Here is a 23006-nt window from a genome sequence, read left to right as displayed (position 1 = left end):
AGGTCTCAAAATCATCAATCTTCTTATCTCTTACGACTTTTCTAACACTTTTAACTCTTCATCACCCACGGACCAAGAAGCACTATAGATGTTTTGCATCTATAGTGTAATCCTCTTGATTCTCTGACAGAAGATTTCCTGTTCTTTAAATAAAAAGCACTATAAAACAACACAGTGCACTGGAAATCAAATTTAACAACATTAATCTACCCTAATTCCTCAATATTTTTGCAATATATGCACATTTTTAATCTCATCTTGGAGACAAAGCTACAGTGGTTTGGGTTGGTAAACGGGGCTTCATCAAAAAGCATAATTTTATCAATGTACACAGAATAATGCCTTCACAATATGTTTTTATAAACACCTTGCAAACATGCAAAAATGTTGAAGAATTACAGTAAGCCTTTTTCATTGAAAACATTGGTGTTCTAATGCAGTTCTCAAGAATTTTTCACTCATGTAACAATCAAAGACTTATGGTTGGGAGACATGGGAGCACAGGAAGTAAAGCCCGTGCGAAACCAGGCATTGCTGGGATCAAGCCAAAAAAACTTTACCGCTCACCATCTAATAAATAAATCACATACGCATGTACAGTATGTAAGGTGAGCAGATTGAATGGCTTGTGTTCAGCACTAAAAAAATATAAGAAATGTCAAGGAATCTACCCTTTTTCCTTAACCTTTTCTGATGTCAAAATGGATTTTAAATGCAATTTATTACATGTACATAGGAATAAAAACTATTCTGGCTGTTGGTCAACTTCCTGGTTTACACAAAGCATACCTTTTACAAGCATTTCTTTTTACTGCTGTTTAGCTCCAACCTCGAGTACTTTTCACTCATCACACAGTACATGTACATAATGTACAAGTCTATGATAGCCTTTCTCGACAGAATAATAAACAGTAGTGAACATGATAAAAAGAGTCCATCTAGACTTTTTCAGATTCTGCCATAACTGGATTTCATTTAGTCTTGCACTCAGAACCTTTGTGTTAACACCCATTAAAGAGACAGAATGTCAAAAATCTGACCCATAGAGAGCTGCTCAGACAGAGCTAAAAAGTTGATACAGATAAGATGTAAAAAAAAAAAATATATATCTGTAAATCTTTTGGTTGGTTGGTTGGTTGGTTGGTCAGACAGACAAGTGTTCATCTCCTAGATGCTGAGATCAGAGGAGATGAAGCTTATCCGCAGAGCTAACACCTGTAAATACTTCACAAAATAAAGCATAGGGGAAATGTGATAATTAAGAATTATGTGTCAATAAAAAAAATTTTAAAAAAAAACCCAAAACAAAAAAAACATAATTGGTTTGCGAGATACTGGTAGATGTATTTATAAATAAACATCTCTATCCAAGAGTGGCTCAGTGCATGTACAGTAGAGTGACATCACATGAGGGATGCCACTGTTTGCGTTTCCTATCCCAAAAACCTCAGGTGTAGTAAATCATTTTCGTGTGCTCGCCTGAGAAATATAATGGTATCTAAGCCATTCAGCAGGGCTTTTTTTTTTGCCAACTATGTATTGTTAAGGCCTGTAACAACACATCTTCACATGATGTGAGTTTGAACAGCATGAAGAACCTTCCCATGATCCTACAGTGTAGGGTTTACGTCTAACCAGAATACAGTAGGTGCAAGTACATGTAAGCATCTACTTGTGGTAGAGATACACTGATGCGAAATCCTGCTGTTCCGGATGAATTTTCTTCAAAATGACTGGACATTTGAAGACCAGTATAATGTATTTCACCTATTCAAAACTTGGCATTTCTTCAAATGACATGTTTTGCTTGATTCGTTCCCTGTGATAAAGTCACTTATTGAGTTTTTTGTGAAATTTGATAAATTTCTTATCAAAAAAAAACTTTATTGCTGGTATCATAAGTACCATTTTCAGGCCTTCGTGTGCTTCTGAATATACATTTTTACATATCAAACTTTAGGTAAAATGAAGTACTTTTTAACATGCAAATCTTGCTCTGCAGCATGATTTCAGCTTACATGTATTTCACATCATCTAGCAGCATCTAATACTTACAGTGTATTCCAACTGATCTCTTACATTGTCAACCTTCTTGTCATTATCAATCTGCCCAGGCCCAGGTTCGTAAAATGGCTCAAAATGGTTTGGATGTAGATTTGTTTGCATAGCTGGCAAAAATCATACTGACCACCTTACTACATGTATATTAACTCATGTTTCCGCCTTCTGGTTAGAAATCTTGTCTGTGGAGGATCTCAGATCTCTGCCATACTTGACAGACTGGGACAGAGTTGTAAGAAGAATCCCTGTAGGGCTATAAAGACTGATGGGCTTGCTTACATTAAAGTTCTTCCCTGAGAGACGTCATCGGCTAAAAAGTCAAAGCATGTCTGGGTGCCATTAAATTCACATTTCAGAAGATAAAACTTTAAAATATTATTTTATCTTTTTAAGGTCAGTAAATGTATTTACTACTATTAAATATTAAAAACATACCCAGAACATGTCCTTTATGACATAAGAAAATTCACATACAGTACATCCAATGTCATGTCCTTGTGGAATTTGTGTTAGAAGCTGAAGATCCGGGTCAGATTTATTTCACACAAATCAGGCAAACTTTTGGGCTTACAAAGGACTATAATAAGATATATCAGTCATGAGGGAATGGGACAAGGTTCAGCAGGTAATTACAAGACACACGTGGTGGTGCGGACTAGATCTTGACCTAGGACAGGGTTCCTAGTGCTGTCGCTATTTGTGGAGCCTTGGTGACAATATATCGTCAACACTGTTCATGGGACCAACCACCAACGAAGGTCCAATTCTTTACGTCACGCATGGAAAAGTTCATCAGTAACTTGCCAGAGGTCGAAGATTTACACCCGGCATTAATTTTGGAATCCTCCATCCACAAAACTGGCTACCATCTAATCACATATGTGGTAAATTATTCGGTAAACAATGAAACAATACATATTTTTCCCAAGATCATCACATGAAAACTGTAATCATAGGGATTGTGAAGGGAGTGTCCATAAACTGTAATGGGGCTTAACACATGAACATATAATAGTAGTATAGCATTTAATAACACAATGACATCACTCACCATGCATCATATGGGAAATGAAGTGAAACATATGAGTGCTACAAAAATACAGATATAGTATAGATCAAACCCATCTCTTGGTCTGAGATTAAAATTCCTGAAAGCATTTATCTATACCAGACCATGGCATTCACTTCCACATCAAATTCTTGGAAAATTAGTATTGATGATTACAAATGGTGCTACTCTAACTTTATCTTACAGTATTCCAAGTGTTATAGGCTGACAAAACTTCAAGCAGCATAAAGTGTATAGCACTATTTCATGTTCATGCAATAAGCTTTTACTGCCACCTTGAGTCTAGGGTTTACCCAAGGTGTACATCATGTTTTTGAGTAGTTGGAGGTTACCCTGAAAAAGCACTTACTAGCCAGCTAGATGTACCTGATATAGAATTTAACAAAGTAAAACTTGGTCTTTGCTTAGTCATTGCTTTCTTTTTTGATTTGAATTTTTTTTTTTTTCAGATTGCAAGTAGCTAATGAACCCAGTTATCCTACTGTGAATGTCACCACTGACTGAATTATGACACCATTATGCTACAGGGTTATTCTGTTGTTTGTGTTTTGTCATCTAATATCATTCAGTGCACATGCACCAATTCAACTAGATCAAGTGTGACACTGTGACTGTATTGTAATAACTCAGACAGATCAGAGACTGAGCTGCCTCTACTCGTCCAGTATATACAAAGTTCTACATATATAAGGCCTTATCCTATACTACCTCTATAAGTCTACTTGAACCAGCATGGGGGAAATGGAGCAAGGGGGTAAATTTTACCTTTGGTGATTTACGTAGTGTACTAAATCTTAACGACTTAAAATTAAAATTTGCAGTGGTCTGACAACCAATATATAGGAATAGATGAAGTAGGCCTACGTGTATAACTTACCCTAATGAACTGCAAAGTTTTGACATTTAATAACAACAACGACCCCTGTGTAACAGAACGTCAGAAGGCTGGCCCACACTACTACACCGTACAATCATCGTCCCAGACGTCCGTGTCGATGTCCAGCACGCTAGCCTGACACACACTCATGAATGAATGATTTCTTGGCATATCGCCTAATCACAAGTCAGTGAGAAGATGTATGGTGAGAAATCGACAGATCATCAATCCACTTAGTCTCTCACCACCGGCATGTTATCTGCTATCATACAAATGATACCGCCCGTTATCCACACACATGCTCAACACCGAAAAAGATCGGAATACGTCTTTTGCGTGTAAAAAGACTCTCTACTCACGGCGCTCTTAATCTCTTTATTGGTGGAAATCCGTCTGTGGAAGGCCCTGGCTGGCTCTGTTTCGCCATCGCTCTCAGAAGAATCATCTTGCCCACTGATTCCTCCTGTTTTCCCCGTGCCTTCCATCACACCTCGCCATACGTCGGCCGCCATTTTGGTTTTCTGCGATCACTGCCTGACATTCGGACAGTCTCGCGCGGGGTCGTACCATTCTGGTCGGGTTGACAGGGGCGACAGGTTGACGCTCGCGACCACGCTGCCACGCTGCTCAGTCGGCCAGCAGTCCTGCCAATCAAATTTGCAGATTTATTGGCCTAAATCAAGCAGCCCCTATGTTATCTCTTCGCTCTAAGTGACAATTGCCGACGGCGCCGCAATCGATTTTTCTTCTAGGACAAGTTCTGTCTTCCCCATAAATGGTTCGGACAGCCCACGTGAAATGATTCGATTTGCAGAAAATTTTTAGAACTCTGGAAATTGTACAAATTTAATTCAGTTCCTGGAAATGTAGTTAATCTACCCATGTGTGATAGAAAAAGAGCCAAAAAAAACACAAATATTGTACTAGCCTATATAGGAGGATTCTGTGCAGTTATGGTGCATGGCGACGTTTGTAGGCAAAATGGAAGAAAAACAATCATTCTGAACTCCTTCGTTTTGTTTCGTTTTTTCTATACTCTATACCTATTGAAATTATATTGTAAATAGGTATATACCTATATACCTGTAGGATATCTTTATTAAAGTTATTCATATTAAAAAAAAAACACATACAGTGCAAAAAAAAATTTATTAACGTACATGAAATATGACCGTTCAAAAATTACGTGTAAACGGTAGACTCAGGGCACATGGTGTTCGTATGTTGATGAACAATGAACTTCATACAAAAATCTTTCACCTCTAATACTGTATACAACGATCTCAACTCGTTGCGTCATTTCAGCCTTTGCTAAGCCATACAAGATGTCGTGACGTCCACTACAACGCTGGTACTGGGCATCATTTTAACGCTCTGGCCGTTTTGGGGTGTATAAGCTATATTCCCCCATTTTTTCTACACTAGCTAGGATGCCATTGTCATTTTTCTCTCCTTCGGTAAAAAATATATACCTTCAGTATATATAATTTCCTATAACAAAATCATATGTGTATACTGTAATCTGTGTGTATTTTTTTTTCTTGACTAGCAAATCTCAAGAAGTGTGTGCAGCTTTAGATGGTTAAAAGCTGTGGTGTTTCGCCTATTCTTTCATGTCCGATTTTCTGACCTATACAGTCACCTTTGGCTGTCAGGGATCCTGTTATTCAGCCTGAATGCATAGACGCTTCGAACATATATGAGAAATTTGCCATAATGGTATACAAGGCCTGTATATATACAATCGTAGTCTTCCGGACGTCTTAGGGACTCCATCTCTATATACTAATTCGAATAAGACCGATATAACAATACCGGAGTATCCTTTGATGCTGTGTTTTGTGGTCATACGAGATTTGTTATGCATGGAAAGCCATTTCCTGTAAATTATACGACTGTGTTATATTGAAGAATTTGACAGTCGGCCGAGTCAGAGTATGACGTCACGACGGTCCAGTGGGAATATAGTTCTGCTTGCACGTTCTTGAAAGGCTCATCGGTAAAGTAAAATATACGCAGTACACATTAATTGTGTTGTATAGATTTATATGTGAGAATCACCTTGTATATACGTTTTATTGGGATACAAATGAGTGATTACTCTCAGGGCGTTAATCGGATCACAGGCCTGTAGGATAACATTCCCAAGGCTTTCAGCTCTTGTGTTGTAAACATGTATAGTGGTTTAGTCAGAAATTCGAACTGCATGCAATTTGTTTGGCTTAGGCCAATATATTCATCACGCATCACTCACAGAGACAAGATTAGAGGTTCGAGTTTTTGTTATATAATCAAATCCCTTGTAATACATACTCCACATATGTTTATAAAATTCCGAAAAACCGAATCCATCAATGTAAATGAAAGTGAATATTTATACTTGCAAGGAGTTCGTCTCGTGCGCCAGCGCAAGAGTCGATGAAGAACCATAGTCTATTTTTGTTCCAAGAATTGTCTAAAAATATCGCTGCCAGGATGACCATCTGTTATCTGTATCAGGGCAAACACACTCGCGTGAATCCATAGAAACACATACGTGTACATGCACAGATATATGATGGATGGGAGAAGACGCTCCCATCTCACTTCATCCATGCATGTATGCACGTATATTGGGGGGGGGGGGGGGTATTATAGAAATTCACTGTGACTCATATGTATATAGACAAATAAACATGCAATTTGAGCAGAAATATGCATTTCTACAATAGAATGGATTGATTTGTATAACCAGTTTGTCCGCAGTTACAATAAACAAATATTTGAATTATATTATATTACACATATATTGCAAATAATGTAGTCCTGTATATAGAAAGGCAATTTGGTAATTATGACATACAGGCATGCACAGTATATTGGTTGAATATAAATATAGCGTTTAAGGGACTCTGCAAGCAGCCTCATGGGCACCTCATTCACGAACAATGAGAGCGTATAGAAATCTAGAAATTTCCAGTCCATATAGCTGGGCTGAGCGAGGACCTAGTTGAAAGCAAGCCTGAGAGACTGGCGCACCTATAGTCACTGAGCCACATCCAGCTTACCATCGACATTGGATAGAAACCAACCATACAACAATGCACACGTCCATGGTACAAAATATACCGTTAGGTGGACAGATCCTCAAACGTGACATATTCTGGAATTGTTATTATATAAGCAAACAGCTAGTATGCGGAAATGAGCTCGAACTGGCTTAGAATGGACGAAGGGAAAGCGTAAGCAAGAGTTCATGTGTATACAACATCTTGAAAGTATATAGGGGACAGCGTGAACCAGAGTATAATCCACTGTATGGTCGCTCATGTGGCATGAAAAATTATTACGTCGATTGGACATGATTATTTGTTTTCATATAAGTCTTCCTTCAACTTTTTCAAATTTGCAATTCGTCACCAGGCCGAAATGTTAGACATGAAAACGTGATGAATCGTAGAACAGAGAGTTGAGAAGTCAGATGTGGATACCTCTTAGCTACTATATGTAGAGAGTTGAAAGTCAAATGTGGATCCGCCTTTATATGATTGGCATTTATCGTTGCTTTCAACATTTTGGTGATATCACGCTGATGCTTCATGGATTCTATAGCACATCATCAGATCATTCATATTTACAGTGCTACGTCACTGAGGCGTTATTCAGAAAACATCAGACATAACATCATCGCAGTATATGTGTGCATATATATGTATGCTTGAGACTTAGGACTTTACGCCGTAGTTAACAATTTATCAGTCATATGAAGATGAGGAGTCTTTCAGCGTGTGTATATATGTACATAGTATGTTTTTTGTGACGCCGAAGACACCAGATATGACACCACACATAGTCATTATGTTGACAATGGTTCAACCAGCTACGTGTCCTTGCTCTAACCTCTAAGTGCTGAGCATCAAGGAAGGTAGCAGCAAGTACCATTTTTAAAGTCTTTGGTATGATCGGACTTGGAGCAAACTATTGGAAACCATATGTCATAAATTTCTTTTGTCACAAGAAACGTCACCGTCTAAAAAAAATCGTTCATTAAATCCATTCCTTGACTGTTGACCAATTGCATTTCGGTCTAGCTAATGGATTAGTCGCCTCCTGATTACGTATTAATTCGCTATCAGGAACGGGTTAATATGGTATATAGATAAACTAGTGTACTGCCTCTATAAGAAGTTAAATAAAATATTGAATACTGATATCATTCATTCGCCTAGAACATTTGATATGTGTCTTTCCTACATCAATGAAAACTCTTGATTGCTGCTTTTTGCATGAATCCAACTTCATACTTCATGATTTATACACCTTCTTAGTTCTTTGGTGGTTTGTGTTGAAAGTTGTTTTGGGAATGGGCCTTGCGATTGTTGGACTGGAACGTCCACTTTGATGAACGGCTGGTGTATGAATGTCTGTTTTGATGGCAGAAACAGAACAAAGTCACCACGATATGACTGAAACATTGTCGATGTGGCGTTAAATCATAATCATTCATTCATTCATTCATTCACAAACAAAAGATAATTCACTGCTATATCCTTGCATATATGAAAACTTTAAAGTAAGATTGTTCCGTTAGGGTTGTTGCAGCAATACATGTGAAAGGCCAGAACAATGTGCTACCAGATGACTGTATATAGTATATCGATTTTGTCATATTGCATACTTCATATGACTATAGTCTTTAATATACTTCTGTCGTTGTTAAAGGAGAAACTTCCTCCTTTCCACTGATTAGTAATGTTTGGTGGTTTTATTGTGTAGGTGTGGTGTAGTTAGTCGATCCATGAATCACCACAGCGAAGTCATTGTTCTAGTTTTGGAAGTGCCTTGTAATGTTTGCTCCTGTGGCACAGGATATATATGTGTACAGTGTTAGAGAACCTGCCAGACCCTGTCACTCCCAAACATTCGGCTTTCATAATATTTAATATAAAATGCTGCAGCATGGATAGTAACCCATCTAACCGTTGAAATCCAGCCTCTGGATAATTTACCTTAGTTAGTCTATGTATCACCTCAGTTAGTCAATGAATTACCTCAGTTAGTCTGTGAATTACCTCAGTTAGTCTATGAATCACCTCAGTTAGTCAATGAATGGCCTCAGTTAGGATTTAATCCTAACTGTTCAGGTAAATGCCTCAATGGTAATAAGTACCACGCCATATATCACCGTGACTTAAGGAGAAATAGGTAAAAAAGAAAAACTTTCAATAAAGCTTAGAGGTCTAGCCAATTTTTAGACGTCACTGATCTATAGACGCCATAAGGAAACCTATTCTAGACACGGTGAAAAAAAATTATGTGGGAGACTTTTTTCCCGAAATTTCGACATCTTTATCTCAAAATTTGAACTTTCCTATCTCGATATTTCGTCTTCTGTGTGACGTGCATGTGCATTTACAGTATCCGGTAATGACAATGACTGATTGTGTATGTGGAAAAGTGTTTATTTTATTTTTATCTGGATTTATCTGTGCTATCCAAATGTTCCCCTCTTTCTGGTGCATGAATAGAAGTTATCATATTTTGGTGTTGCAGTCATGCATACAAGATAACTTTCCAGAACAGTACATCAACAGGGATACTGATGGATGCGCCCGAAGAGCGCACAAGTCTCTCGAGGTTTCTCTAGAAAAAATGTTCTAGAGTCGAAAATGTCGAAATGTGGAGAAAACAGTCAAAATTTTAACATAATAAAGTTGAAAAGGAAGTCGAAACTTCGACACATTTCAACCCTTTTTCCTCTCAATTTTTTCCCGCAATGACAACAAAAGACTTCCGTATGAAGCCACCGGGTGACAGACAATTTGTCTAGTCTGAAGAACAGCCTGCGTCTCCTTCAGGATTCACGATACACTTGCGTGTAGTGTTAACCAAAATAATCCTGTAGACATACGGGAACTGGTGTTTTTCATCATGCTTTGATTCAGGGCATTGAGAAAATGTAAAGGAATATTTTTATAGTGTTATGTCATTTTGTTAGAAATCCATCTCATTGATTGATTTGATCAAATGTCCGCTTGCTTGGGTTTGCGTATGAGTGCTTTTAATATTAAGTGTGTACGAAATCGTTACACTGTGGAAATTCATTTCTTTGCTCACATATATATTATGTGCTTTCAACCAGAAATACTTCTTTCCTTTTAAAATCCAGCTGAACTGATTTTCTCTCTTGTTTTCACTTGTTACTGCGTACTTTCATGGCGATGGTATGAAGCGTTTGAGGTTTCATCATAACTTGATGAAGCCATGCGATGCACCCATGGGACGATATGCTATGGTGGAGAGATTGTATGGGTGATGCAGCTATGGAGCAATGAGAGCGATGGGGGTGATACAATGCAGCCATGGAGCGAGAGGGGCGATGCGATGCAGTGATAAAGAGATGGGGTTATGGAAGCGATTCAATGCAGATATGGATATTATAAAAAAAAAATAATAATATTTAAACTCTTATGTTTTAATTACAAGTCTAATCTGTACATGTCAGACATATGCTAAGGTATAAGTAAAATGAAATCTTCATATGTTCTCATTCAATCAAAGGTGAAAACCGTTAACAGACTTTTTGTAACCTCATCCCTGTTTTCACCATTGCGTAGTTATAATACCGTTTATCGGGCGTAAACCACATCGATTATTCATTCATTATCTGATCAGAATGTGGAAGTTTGTGTTTTAACGAAATAACATTTTCATTTCCTGTTTCAGTGCAAGCTGGGAGGTTTTTCAGAAATCAGGTAATACTAAAGGACAAGACAGCTCCTGGCTAAAACATATTTCAATCGAAAGCAGGATACTCAGGCTTTCTAAAAGGTATCATACTTTATTATTTTAATGAGATTTCACCGAATAACATATGGAACAAACTGACAAAACTGCACAAACGGCTTCTGTAAGACGAGGCAGAAATCTTGAGAATTTGATCCAATCAAACACGTTGCTATCCGATTGCACAGCCTAAACTGTGACCTTCCCCATTCACTCCATCAAGTGACATATAATAGCATAGAACTACTGCATAAGACATCATTTTGAGACCGTTAAAAACGACTTAGTTACATGCAGCCGAAGGGCAATTTCACAAAGTGTTGTGGGACAGGTCTGTATCATTTACAGGTGACCACAGACGTAAAATCAGTTGATTACAAACCGTGTAATAGGTGCGATATCTAGGTCAGCCCGGCTTTCATCTGGGAAGCCGCCGCTACAAAATTGAAACATAAAATCCAGCGACAGTCAAACGCCTTGATCAGCCTCAGTGGTGCTTAGATTTATCTCCATTTGTTTAAGAACTGAGCATGAATCTAGTTGTGCAACAATCCTAATGTAATTTTGTAAACATTCAGTATGGGTCAAAATCACCAACACAAGCCCTCTGGAGGCCACGACCTGAACCATCTCCAGCTATAGGTTATTTAAGCAGGATGGCTGGAGTTCCTTGTAAATGATATAGTAGGCCTTCTGTCTCAACGGTTCAAGCAGTTAGACATATATTGATGCAAGAAATTGCGAGTATATTTCACCCAGCATGCTACTGATTACAGGTAAGATACCGTCATAACCTTCATCAGCTACAGGATGGCCCTATATATATGCGTAAATATAAGCAGATTTTTCTCTTTTTTTGCCCCTCCATTATATAACAGTTCCAGTTGAGCTTTTGGAGATCATTTCCCTATCCCATGTCTCTTTTGCTGTCCAAAAAACTTCGAGGTATAATCGTTCTGCTTCACTGAAACAGGATGCGACACAAGATTCGAAACACAACATACCCTGTAAATGTCCTGACCCTAGGCTACGCATAATCGCATAAACCTTCTAGCGCTTTCCCTTTGATGCTGCGCCTAGATCAAAATATCCACATATACGGTGTCTGACAACATGCACAGTGAGGTTGTCATTCAGTTTAATAACCAGTTAGTGAAGTAATTCCATTAAAGTTAAAAAATAAACCACAAACAAATACCATCACAGGGATTTCAGATATGAGATCAGTTTTATTTTAAACACAGTGTTCCACAATCTTGTCAAGAAAAATAAATTATATAGGGTACGTACCTTATATCACATATATTTTCAAATATAGATTGAATATTACACCTTAATTCAAACATCAGCAATGCACAATTGTTTATATGTGCCTACAGCTACAGCTATATAAACATATCATATGCACGATAAAACCGTATAGCTCATACTGGATGTTCTTGGAAAAGTTACCATGTCGTACATAGCTGGTTCTGCATGGAGAGAACCTCATTTATAACATTGTGGAATGCATGTACTGGAAAGGCTTTGTGTTAACTGGACATGACTGCGTGTATCACACGGTATCGCACAAACAGTATTATTTAACAGCCTGAAATATGGGGATATGATTTATTTACTCATTTGATTCGTGTTTTATATGAATTGGACCACAGATATCACCCACGATATATGATTATAGATGCCGTACAGTTAAGTATACGGTAATTCTAAAATAGGTCCAACGTGAATAGGTCTATAATTTAAAAAAAAAAAACAATATTATAGTGCATGCGAAAGCAATGCAATTAGTCATATTCCTGATTGCCCATGTATTGTGCATGGCAGAGCGACATTCTTGAGTGCATAATTAAATGTAGACATGCATGATTCGATAAGCTCAGCGAAAATGATTCTATCGTGTACATGAAGTCATAGATTATTCTGTTCATGAACTGATCGGATTTGGGCCATCCGACTGGCGAATTCTTTGAGAAGTTCGATTACCGTTTGTAAACTACATCTTTCAGAAGGATCCTCACATGTCATCAGCTGACCAATGGCATGCAGCACTTTATTCTTGGCCTTGAGGGCGATACTTTCGATGACCTTTCCCAAGCTGTAGATATCCGATAGTTCAGAGGTCACGCCGCATTCCCTCACTTCCGGTGCGAGGTGATGGCTTCTGGCCATGGATGCTTCAGACCGGAAGCGAACCCCGCACTTGTAAGAAGCCATTCCCATGTCGATGAACCGGATGTTGTTTCCTCCAGGGGCACAAGCCACCAAAATGTTGTCGGCTTTGATGTCGTTGAGGAGGACATGTTTGGCGTGGATCTTTTCAAGGCCTTGGGCTGACTGAAGACACACTTCCACCCACGTTGACTGAGCGGCTTTCAGTTTAAGGACGTCCTCTAAGCTCAGTCCACCACCCACACATTCCTGCACTATGGCAGGTTCGCCTTTGCCCGTTTCGTCTTTCAAAAGGCCGTAAACTTTCGGCACACACCCTGTGTCGGATAGATGCGCCAACATCCGAGCTTCGTAGTGACTGCCACCTAAACTCGATCTGCCGTTCTTGACGTACTTGGCCACGACGTCTGCAGCTTCATCAGCACCTGTCGGAGTGTACTCTCCTCTGACCACATATCCATACTCTCCTTCTCCGAATATCTTCACCATTCCCCCAACCGTGCTCCGATACCTGACTTCTTCAGCGTTCAGGTATGGCACCCTGATCTGGTGAAAACCTGACGGTGCCGATCCTGGTTCCGGTGTTGACCGAGACCTCATGGAGCCATCGCTATGGTTATGTCGCCCGTTTTCCTCCACAATGGTGGGCGTACCTTGCCGGGCATTCTTAACTTCCGGTCTTGGATCATGCCGCATGGGTTGGTCGCCATGTTTCTCTCGTCCGTTTTCCTTCACAATGGCGCGCGTACCTTGCTGGACATTTTTGGTTTCCCATCTTGCCTCAAAACCCTTGGTGTCACCTTGATCTTTGCCTCGCCTTTTGGCTTCCGCTATGATAGGGGTACCTGTCCGGCCATTCTTGGTTTCCGGGCCGTTTTTGGCCTCTTGTTGAATTACTCTTGGGCCTGTTTTGGCGACAGGTTGGCCAGGTGATACTGGATCAGTGGAGGGTCTTTGACGTTTTCGTCTTTTTCTAGGACCCGGTACACGAAAGGTCGGTTCATCATCACCTGCAGTCCTCACCTGAAAGAGAAACAAAACATACATGCGTAAAGACAACACGTATATACACAATATGTGAAAATTTACTAAAGATTAGAGGAATCTGCACCGTCAGATCAGTCTACAAATAACATCTTTGAAAAAATCTTTGCATTTTAGATACAACCCCAGCCTGGTTGACCAATTTCTCGGAGTGATTCACCATAAACAAACGATGGTTTGATTAGCCATGACATGCACATATTGGCTCTCAAAAGCAATACCGGTACAGCATGCACTATCAAAATAAAACAATCGAAAACATCCATTTATTTAATACCTTCGTAATCATAACACATATTGCGGTATGAGTGCATCCAGTTGACCTATTATACATTTGACATGCATGAAAAAGGATCATGATTTGATAAAAAGACATTTAGGTCTAGGGTTAGGTCTAATCCTATACACTTTATACGGTGTAGATTTGAACAACTATGATATAATTAACTCACCACTTTCTTGTCAATATGGTCTTCTTGTCCCAGACAATCACCAATCTCCTTTCTGTCCGCCCTTCTTTGGCGCTTTCTACTCGGGTTTGTTTTGCTTGGATATTCACAATTCTGCATTAGAACAGCAGTAGAACGTTGACGTGCGCTTTTCGACGCCATTCTTGTTACTGTTTGTGTGACGATTGCGTTGATATTAGCAACAGAACGCATGACGTCAAGCTTTATGACGTCACTTCACTGCCTTAGAGAGGTGTTGGTGCGAATCTCTATAGCATGGCAGAAACGTGTCAGAGACAACGTCACCAATACAGAAAGCATTTCATACCACCTTTTTATAGGGTACTTGGACATTAAGTAATACATGCATGCATGCTTTTAAACGGGCCTGTTTAAAAATACTTGGATGGAACAAAGTTTACAGAAATTGTTTGGCAAAGTACCGGCTGGTTGATCACACCGTGCTCTGAACTGTTTCTTCGATATGGTGATGCGAAGAGGGCTATAGGGAAGATGGATATTATGAAAATAATAACACGAATATTTTAAATCTTTTTCTTCTTTCTTTATTCATTTATTTGAATGGTGTTTTACGGCGTACTCAAAAATATTTCACTTGTAGGACGGCGGCCAGTGGGAGGAAATGGCTAAATCCTGGAGGGGAAACTACGACCATCGGCAGGTTACCCGCAGACCATCCCACGTACGGCCGGAGAGGAAGACACTATGAGGTGGACTTGAACTCACGGCGATCGCACTAGCGAGAGGGTCAGTGCTCCATGCTGGCATGCTAAACCACTCGGCTACAAAGGCCCCAAAGCTTACCTTTAAATCACACACCTATTCTACATGTCTGATATGTATGATCTGGTATATGTAAAATGACCTTGAGAATAGTTTTGAGCATTTGACCTCACGTTTGGTTCTTAAAGTGTGCTTTACTACGTTCTTTATGTATGTTTTTAATTACCTTTCATGTTTTGCATTCATCCAAACGTGAAAACCATGTACAGACTCTTTGTAATCTCACCACTGTTCCCACCACTGCGTATTTGTAATGCTATTTATTTGGCGTATACCATGTCAATTATTCATTCATTATCTGATCAGAATGCGGTAGCTTGTGTTTTAACGAAATAGCATTTCCATCTGATGTTCCGGTGTAATCTGGGAGGCTTTCAGAAATCAGGTAAAATTAAGCAATCCAAAGTACTGTCTGCCTGTAAGCGGTTTCCATGTTACTCTGTACATCAATTTTTACACGTAGGCTACCGGTACAGGCCAACAAACATTCGCATTTCCAACACTCGCTCGGTTTCATTTGTCCAGTGCTCTCTTCCATACTGCTGTATTACATCCAGTGTCGCTCTGTTCCATTGCTTCGTCGTTGCATGGTGCAATATCGCATCGCAATACCTTGATTGCGATAAATGTTAACTGGACAAAAGAACGATAACTCTTCTCATCTCCATTCCATATTTTTAAATTTCTGTTTCTAAGTCGCCTTATATCTTGGAAAGTAGATACGATACCAATACACATATATTGATGCAAGAAAGAGCGAGTATATTTCACGCAGCATGCTACTGATTAGAGGTAACATACCTTCATAACCATCATGGCCCTACATCTGTGCGTAAATATAAGTAGGTCTGTTTTTCCCCTCCATTGTATATCGGTTCGAGTTGCGCGTCGTTTTAAGATTTTGGAGATCATTTCACTATCCCATGTCTCGTTTGCTGTCCAAATGACTTCAAACTGTAATCGTTCTGCTTCACCGAAACATGATGCGACACAAGATGCGAAACACAACAGGATGCGGTGACAGTATCAGTGTCACCACCACCCGGTACATGTACATGCCCTAATACTGGGTCGGGCATACTGGCATAAACCTATTAGCGCTTTCCCTTTGATGCTGCGCCAAGTCAAAATACCTATATATACAGTGTCTGACTTGTAAGCAGACCTACATGCACAGCGAGACTGTCATAAAGTAATACCATTATAGTTAAAAAATAAACCACCAACAAACACCATCACAGGGACTTCAGATATGTGACCAGTTTTATTTTAAACACAGTGTTCCACAATCTTGTCAAGAAAAATAAATTATATAGGGTACGTACCTTATATCACATGTATCTTCAAATATAGATTGAATATCACACCTTACTCCAAACATCAGCAATGCACAGTTGTTTACATGTACCTACAGCTACAGCTATATAAACATATCATATGCACGATAAAAACGTATAGCTCATACTGGATGTTCTTGGAAAAGTTATCATGTCGTACATAGCTGGTTCTGCATGGAGAGAACCTCATTTATAACATTGTGGAATGCATGTACTTGAAAGGCTTGTGTTAATTGGACATGACTGCGTGTATCACACGGTATCGCACAAACAGTATTGTTCAACAACCTGAAATATGGGGATATGATTTATTTACTCATTTGAGTCGTGTTTTATATGAAGTGGATCACACATATCACCCACTATATATGATTATAGATGCCCTACAGTTAAGTATACGGTAATTATAAAATACGTCCAACGTGTATAGGTCTGTATTGTGCATGGCAGAGCGACATTCTTGAGTGCATAATTAAATGTAGACATGCATGATTCGATAAACTCCGCTAAAATGATTCTATCGTGTACATGAAGTCATAGATTATTCTGTTCATGAACTGATCGGATTTGAGCCATCCGACTGGCGAATTCTTTGAGAAGTTCGATTACCGTTTGTAAACTACATCTTTCAGAAGGATCCTCACATGTCATCAGCTGACCAGTGGCATGCAGCACTTTATTCTTGGCCTTGAGGGCGATACTTTCGATGACCTTTCCCAAGCTGTAGATATCCGATAGTTCAGAGGTCACGCCGCATTCCCTCACTTCCGGTGCGAGGTGATGGCTTCTGGCCATGGATGCTTCAGACCGGAAGCGAACCCCGCACTTGTAAGAAGCCATTCCCATGTCGATGAACCGAATGTTGTTTCCTCCAGGAGCACAAGCCATCAAAATGTTGTCGGCTTTGATGTCGTTGAGGAGGACATGTTTGGCGTGGATCTTTTCAGGGCCTTGGGCTGACTGAAGACACAATTCCACCCACGTTGACTGAGCGGCTTTCAGTTTAAGGACGTCCTCTAAGCTCAGCCCACCACCCACACATTCCTGCACTATGGCAGGTTCGCCCTTGCCCGTTTCGTCTTTCAAAAGACCGTAAACTTTCGGCACACACCCTGTGTCGGATAGATGCGCCAACATCCGAGCTTCGTAGTGACTGCCACCTAAGCTCGATCTGCCGTTCTTGACGTACTTGGCCACGACGTCTGCAGCTTCATCAGCACCTGTCGGAGTGTACTCTCCTCTGACCACATATCCATACTCTCCTTCTCCGAATATCTTCACCATTCCCCCAACCGTCCTCCGATACCTGACTTCTTCAGCGTTCAGGTATGGCACCCTGATCTGGTGAAAACCTGACGGTGCCGATCCTGGTTCCGGTGTTGACGGAGACCTCATGGAGTCATCGCTATGGTTATGTCGCCCGTTTTCCTCCACAATGGTGGGCGTACCTTGCCGGGCATTCTTAACTTCCGGTCTTGGATCATCCCGCATGGGTTGGTCGCCATGTTTCTCTCGTCCGTTTTCCTTCACAATGGCGCGCGTACCTTGTTGGACATTTTTGGTTTCCCATCTTGTCTCAAAACCCTTGGTGTCACCTCGATCTTTGCCTCGCCTTTTGGCTTCCGCTATGATAGGGGTACCTGTCCGGCCATTCTTGGTTTCCGGACCGTTTTTGGCCTCTTCTTGAATTGCTCTAGGGCCTCTTTTGGCGACAGGTTGGCCAGGTGATACTGGATCAGTGGAGGGTCTTTGACGTTTTCGTCTTTTTCTAGGACCCGGTACACGAAAGGTTGGTTCATCATCACCTGCAGTCCTCACCTGAAAGAGAAACAAAACATACATGCGTAAAGACAACACGTATGTACACAATATGTGAAAATTTACTAAAGATTAGAGGAATCTGCACCGTCAGATCAGTTTACAAATAACATCTTTGAAAAAATCTTTGCATTTTAGATACAACCCCAGCCTGGTTGACCAATTTCTCGGAGTGATTCACCATAAACAAACGATTGTTTGATTAGCCATGACATGCACATATTGGCTCTCAAAAGCAATACCGGTACAGCATGCACTATCGAAATAAAACAATCGAAAACATCCATTTATTTAATACCTTCGTAATCATAACACATATTGTGGCATGAGTGCATACAGTTGACCTTTTATACATTTTACATGCATGGAAAACGATCATGATTTAATAAAATGACATTTATAAAAAATATCATCTTCTTAATTATCTACATGGAGTACATAGTTTGCATTTTTCTTTTGCTGACAAAAGCAAAAGCGACAGTGTGATAGCTGGAAAATGGCCACACGAAGCCGGAGAAATATACATCCTCTTAATCCTAAATATATCTCAGTTACGATTTTATTCTAAATGTTCATGTGAATGCCTAATTAACTAGGAGTAAATTATACACGCTGAAAAATACAGCGATGATGATTGTGTGTAGGGATAGGTCTACTCCTATACACTTCATACGGTGTAGATCTGTAGAACAACAATATAATTTACTCACCACTTTCTTATCAATATGGTCTTCTTGTCCAAGACAATCACCAATCTCCTTTCTGTCCGCCTTTTTTCGGCGCTTTGTACTCGCGTTTATCTCGCTTGGATATTCACAGTTCTGCATATTCGCAGCAGGAGGAGGTTGACGTACATGTTTCGGCGCCATTCTTGTTACTGCTTGTATGACGATCGCGTTGATATTAGCAACAAAACGCATGACGTCAGTGCTTCACTCTTTTGGGCCAGAGTTGGTGGGAATCTCGTGTATGGCGGAAACGCGTCAGAGACAACGTTTTCAATATTTATTTATTGATTTATTTGACTGGTTTCTCACGTCGTATGTTTCCCTTAAACAAGCATTATTGTGGGAGGAAACCGGGCATAGCCCAGGAGAAAATCATGAACATCCGCAGGTTGCTGCTAGGCCTTCCACGTACTGCCTGTGAGAAAGACAGCATGAGCTGAACTTGAACTGAAAGCGATCGCGTTAGCGAAAGGCTCTTGGGTCATTGCGCCGCGCTGGCCCGCTAATCACCTTGGCCACGGACGCCCCCACCTGCATATAAATACATGTAATGTGGTAAACGACGTTAAACTGAAACAAACAAATCACTTAATTGGTGTGGAGGGAGAAGGAAGTGATACGTTTTGCAAATCAATGTTCATGCGACTATTGGAGTAAAATGTGGGAATTAATTTTAAAAAGTGTGACTCACATTTAATTTTGTTTATTTATTTGATCATAAATCTGTTAACTGGTTTTAAAAAATCTGATTTGAATATTTGATATGGATTTCCTTCTTATCAATTTTAAACGTTGACAAGTAACAGATTTCAAGGGTGGCTTGCATATATAGCACGAAGGCATCTACTAATGGAGACAGGCAAAACGCCCGACAGCAGAACTTTGAACTCGATTTATTGACGTCAAATGTTCCGTTTTCAGCTCATCACGATAATGCCACATTAAAAACAGTCTGACGTTAACAAAAAAAAACCCTGATACATTGTAACGGTGTAGACGTTATGCTACAATCCTTTTTTAACGGAACAATGGCTCTTGGTCCTGCTTCACACTGGCGCCACCTAGCGGGATTAAATCTATGCCGTCTTTTCAATCGTTCAACGGGAGTGTCGTGTCATGTGTCTATAACATGAACATACATACTGCGGTTATTTGACATTGTGAAGAGAATCTATTGTGTGTCAAGAAAACACCATAATTATTAAATGATCGGAGAAGTGTTACTGTTAAATAAAGGCTTAAGCCTACATTTGGTATATAATCAAAGTGCAATTATTAAGTAAGGGGAATACCAAGGTTAATTCTATTTCAGCTAACTTTGTGTGAAATTTTGTATTAATTAATTTATTTTTGAAAAGTTATGTGCCCAGGAAGAATGAGGTTGTAGTAATTGTTTTGCGTCATTTTTAAATGAGCACGCAGTATGTAGTATAAGGCAGGTAAATTCGAGAAAACGTGAGTAGTGATAGAGTGACAAGTGTTATACACATTGCGCTCCATATGTAGTCTTTCGTGCAGAGGTTTGGTGAACACATGCCCCAGTGACCAATCTTTGTGTTATGATTTGTTTATTTTTGTCAAATTTTGTTAGCCACGGACCGGTTGAATATTTCCAGTTCTCAGCTTCTGCCTGGCCAATCGGAATGCAGTGATTTTGACCATTCAACAAGCATTCGGTCCAGAAATCTTTATTATTGACCAATCGGTGACACGCAGGTATAGTACCAGTCCAATCAACAAAGCGACCTGACCCATACCTTTCTGGCCCTGCTGAATAATGTACCATTTTACTTGAGTCGTACACACAAAAAATGTATCTGTTAATTTTAACAGAAAGTCGGTTGTCTGAGTGATGCTAGAATGTATTCCGCTATCACTCCGACAACAGACTTTCTGTTAAAATTAAGACAATAATTTTTGAGTGTATGTATAAGCATTTATGTGATCTGCAGCACCCCTCTATCACAGACCTACCCTTTCACCATATATTCGCTGTGAGCATTAAAGGTATTCCGAAAAAAATTGATGAGGCCTAATTACGAAACCATGGCTATCACCTTCGTTATCACTTAAAACGTACATACCCGCAGGTTTAGTGCGCATGAGTAGACCAGCATCCTGCAAATAGGAATTGTAGGACAAAGCCGGATTACGAGTTCGGCTTTGTCCGGCTTTGTCCGTGATATTCCCTGTCCAGACGCCCACCTGCTACACCTGCTGGATAATGCACGTAACTGTCCGTAACAGTATCCCATTCTCTCCCTGCTATCGTCATCTCCCGTCCTGGGATCAACCGACCCAGCATATACATTCATCAGTGACATTTCAAACTGACATTAAACAGTGTTTAATAATTCATAGAACAGCTCCGTCTCTGTATATATAGATCTGCTCAATGGACGTCTGTACTACAGTATATTCCCCATGCACTCCTTGGATCGAAACACAGTAAAAGTAGTTCTGTGGGGGACAATGTAGAGAACTTACATATGTATGGAAATCTGCAAATGTTTCGCATTTATTAAAGGGGCACAGGATCGATTCTGATTGGCTGGTGTGAAAGACAGGCAAGTCCGTGCTATGCCTAGAATAAGCTGAATTTTATGTACGGCAGATTTATTCAAGCGTTTTTAGGGCTCCAGGATTTAACCCAGGAATCCCTATCTCTACTGTTAGCCAATCAACGCCGATTCTGTATAAAGTGCCAATATTCGAAGCTTGATATCCTTTAGGTACTATAGTAGTCATTTGTTCAACAGATTGGTCGATAAAGGCATATACAGATTTATTCAATAATTGAAAGGATCGATTGATCGATGGATAAATCGATTGATTGATTGACTGACTAACTGATAGGCTTTGCGCTACGATATGGGAATATTGCAGCCACACTAACGAGATGATGTAAGTATAAGAATAAAAAAAAAACAGAATAAAAATTAAAAAAAAAGACCAAAAAAAACAAGTTTCAACAATGCTGTCCTTCCACAGAGCGATTCGTCTCAACTAAAGTGGTAGATCTGCGCTTGCAACCTAGTGAAGTTTATATTATATACACTGTGTAAAATGTAGAAGTATTAAGTGGAAAGGAATAATTAATGTACTCTTCATATCTTTATTCTCGAAACTGTGGAGCATTGTATCAGCTATGCCCACTGACATCATGAGCGTGTTATACATGTATATAGCTAGCACTTTTTTAGACATCTGACGTAAGGTACGCGTAATAGATCATTTTAATTACAAGACAACAAATATGACCGCAAAAATATAAGATAACTGTTTAAAACTTATTTTCTATTTCTGTATTATTACCTTGGGAAGTGAATATTTACAACCACAAATAGTTTTGTTTGATTAATTCAAATTCAGATTCAGGGGAGATCACTCTCGATGAAATTATATAAGCGGCTACAGCCATTCATGGACCACACGTCCACTCCTGTCGGACTGACGGGCAAACGCTTTTATAAACCCGGCTAGATCACGGTCCACTCCCAGCAATATAGGTGTACTGTACATTTGTACGGAACCATTGAAGTTAAATATTTGTTTTATTATGTCATAGGTCTCCCAGATACCTGCGGATGGTCGTGGGTGTCCACCCGGCTCTGCCCGGTTTCCACCCACCATAATGCTGGCCGCCGTCGTATGAAATATTCTTGAGTACGGTGTAAAACACCAATCAAACAAATAAATAAATATTATATCCTGCTCTCGAGATAAATGACCTATGAAAACTAAGAAGTTTTATACTCTCTGTTTGCTCTTGCTTTCCCGGATATGTAGAGATTGTCTATCGTCATGTGTATTCGTAGCGTTCCAGCGCGGCGGAGTGACACAGGAGCCTCTCACCAGTGCAGCCACAATGAGTTCAAGTCC

At 39.8% G+C, this 23006-nt stretch overlaps 2 protein-coding genes across 2 annotated transcripts in view; both read right to left on the bottom strand.

The window, feature by feature from the left end:
• Positions 1-4487, bottom strand: part of LOC135479233 (diacylglycerol kinase delta-like) — a 117089-nt gene extending 112602 nt beyond the window's left edge. Inside the window, 1 exon segment of the mRNA XM_064759033.1 lies at positions 4367-4487. The gene's annotated coding sequence lies outside the window, so the exon portion shown is untranslated.
• Positions 4488-12683: 8196 nt separating this feature from the next.
• On the bottom strand, positions 12684-14599 carry LOC135479743 (uncharacterized). The gene is made up of 2 exons (XM_064759646.1): positions 14441-14599; positions 12684-13967 (listed from the first exon to the last, which is right to left on the bottom strand). Exons 1-2 carry the CDS (start codon positions 14597-14599, stop codon positions 12684-12686), a joined length of 1443 nt encoding a protein of 480 aa, XP_064615716.1.
• Positions 14600-23006: the final 8407 nt, after the last annotated feature.

Source organism: Liolophura sinensis, chromosome 12 (genome assembly GCF_032854445.1).
Source record: "Liolophura sinensis isolate JHLJ2023 chromosome 12, CUHK_Ljap_v2, whole genome shotgun sequence".
Classification (NCBI taxonomy): Eukaryota; Metazoa; Mollusca; class Polyplacophora; order Chitonida; family Chitonidae; genus Liolophura; species Liolophura sinensis.
Note: the sequence above shows the minus strand (reverse complement) of the source record. Positions and strands in the feature narration are given on the sequence as shown.

Bases quoted from the DNA above. Each gene is read 5' to 3' on its own strand.
- LOC135479743 (XM_064759646.1), bottom strand. From the start codon at position 14,599: ATGGCGTCGAAAAGCGCACGTCAACGTTCTACTGCTGTTCTAATGCAG. The intron at 13,968-14,440 runs GTGAGTTAATTA...TTTCTCTTTCAG, and splicing joins ACCATATTGACAAGAAAGTG to GTGAGGACTGCAGGTGATGA.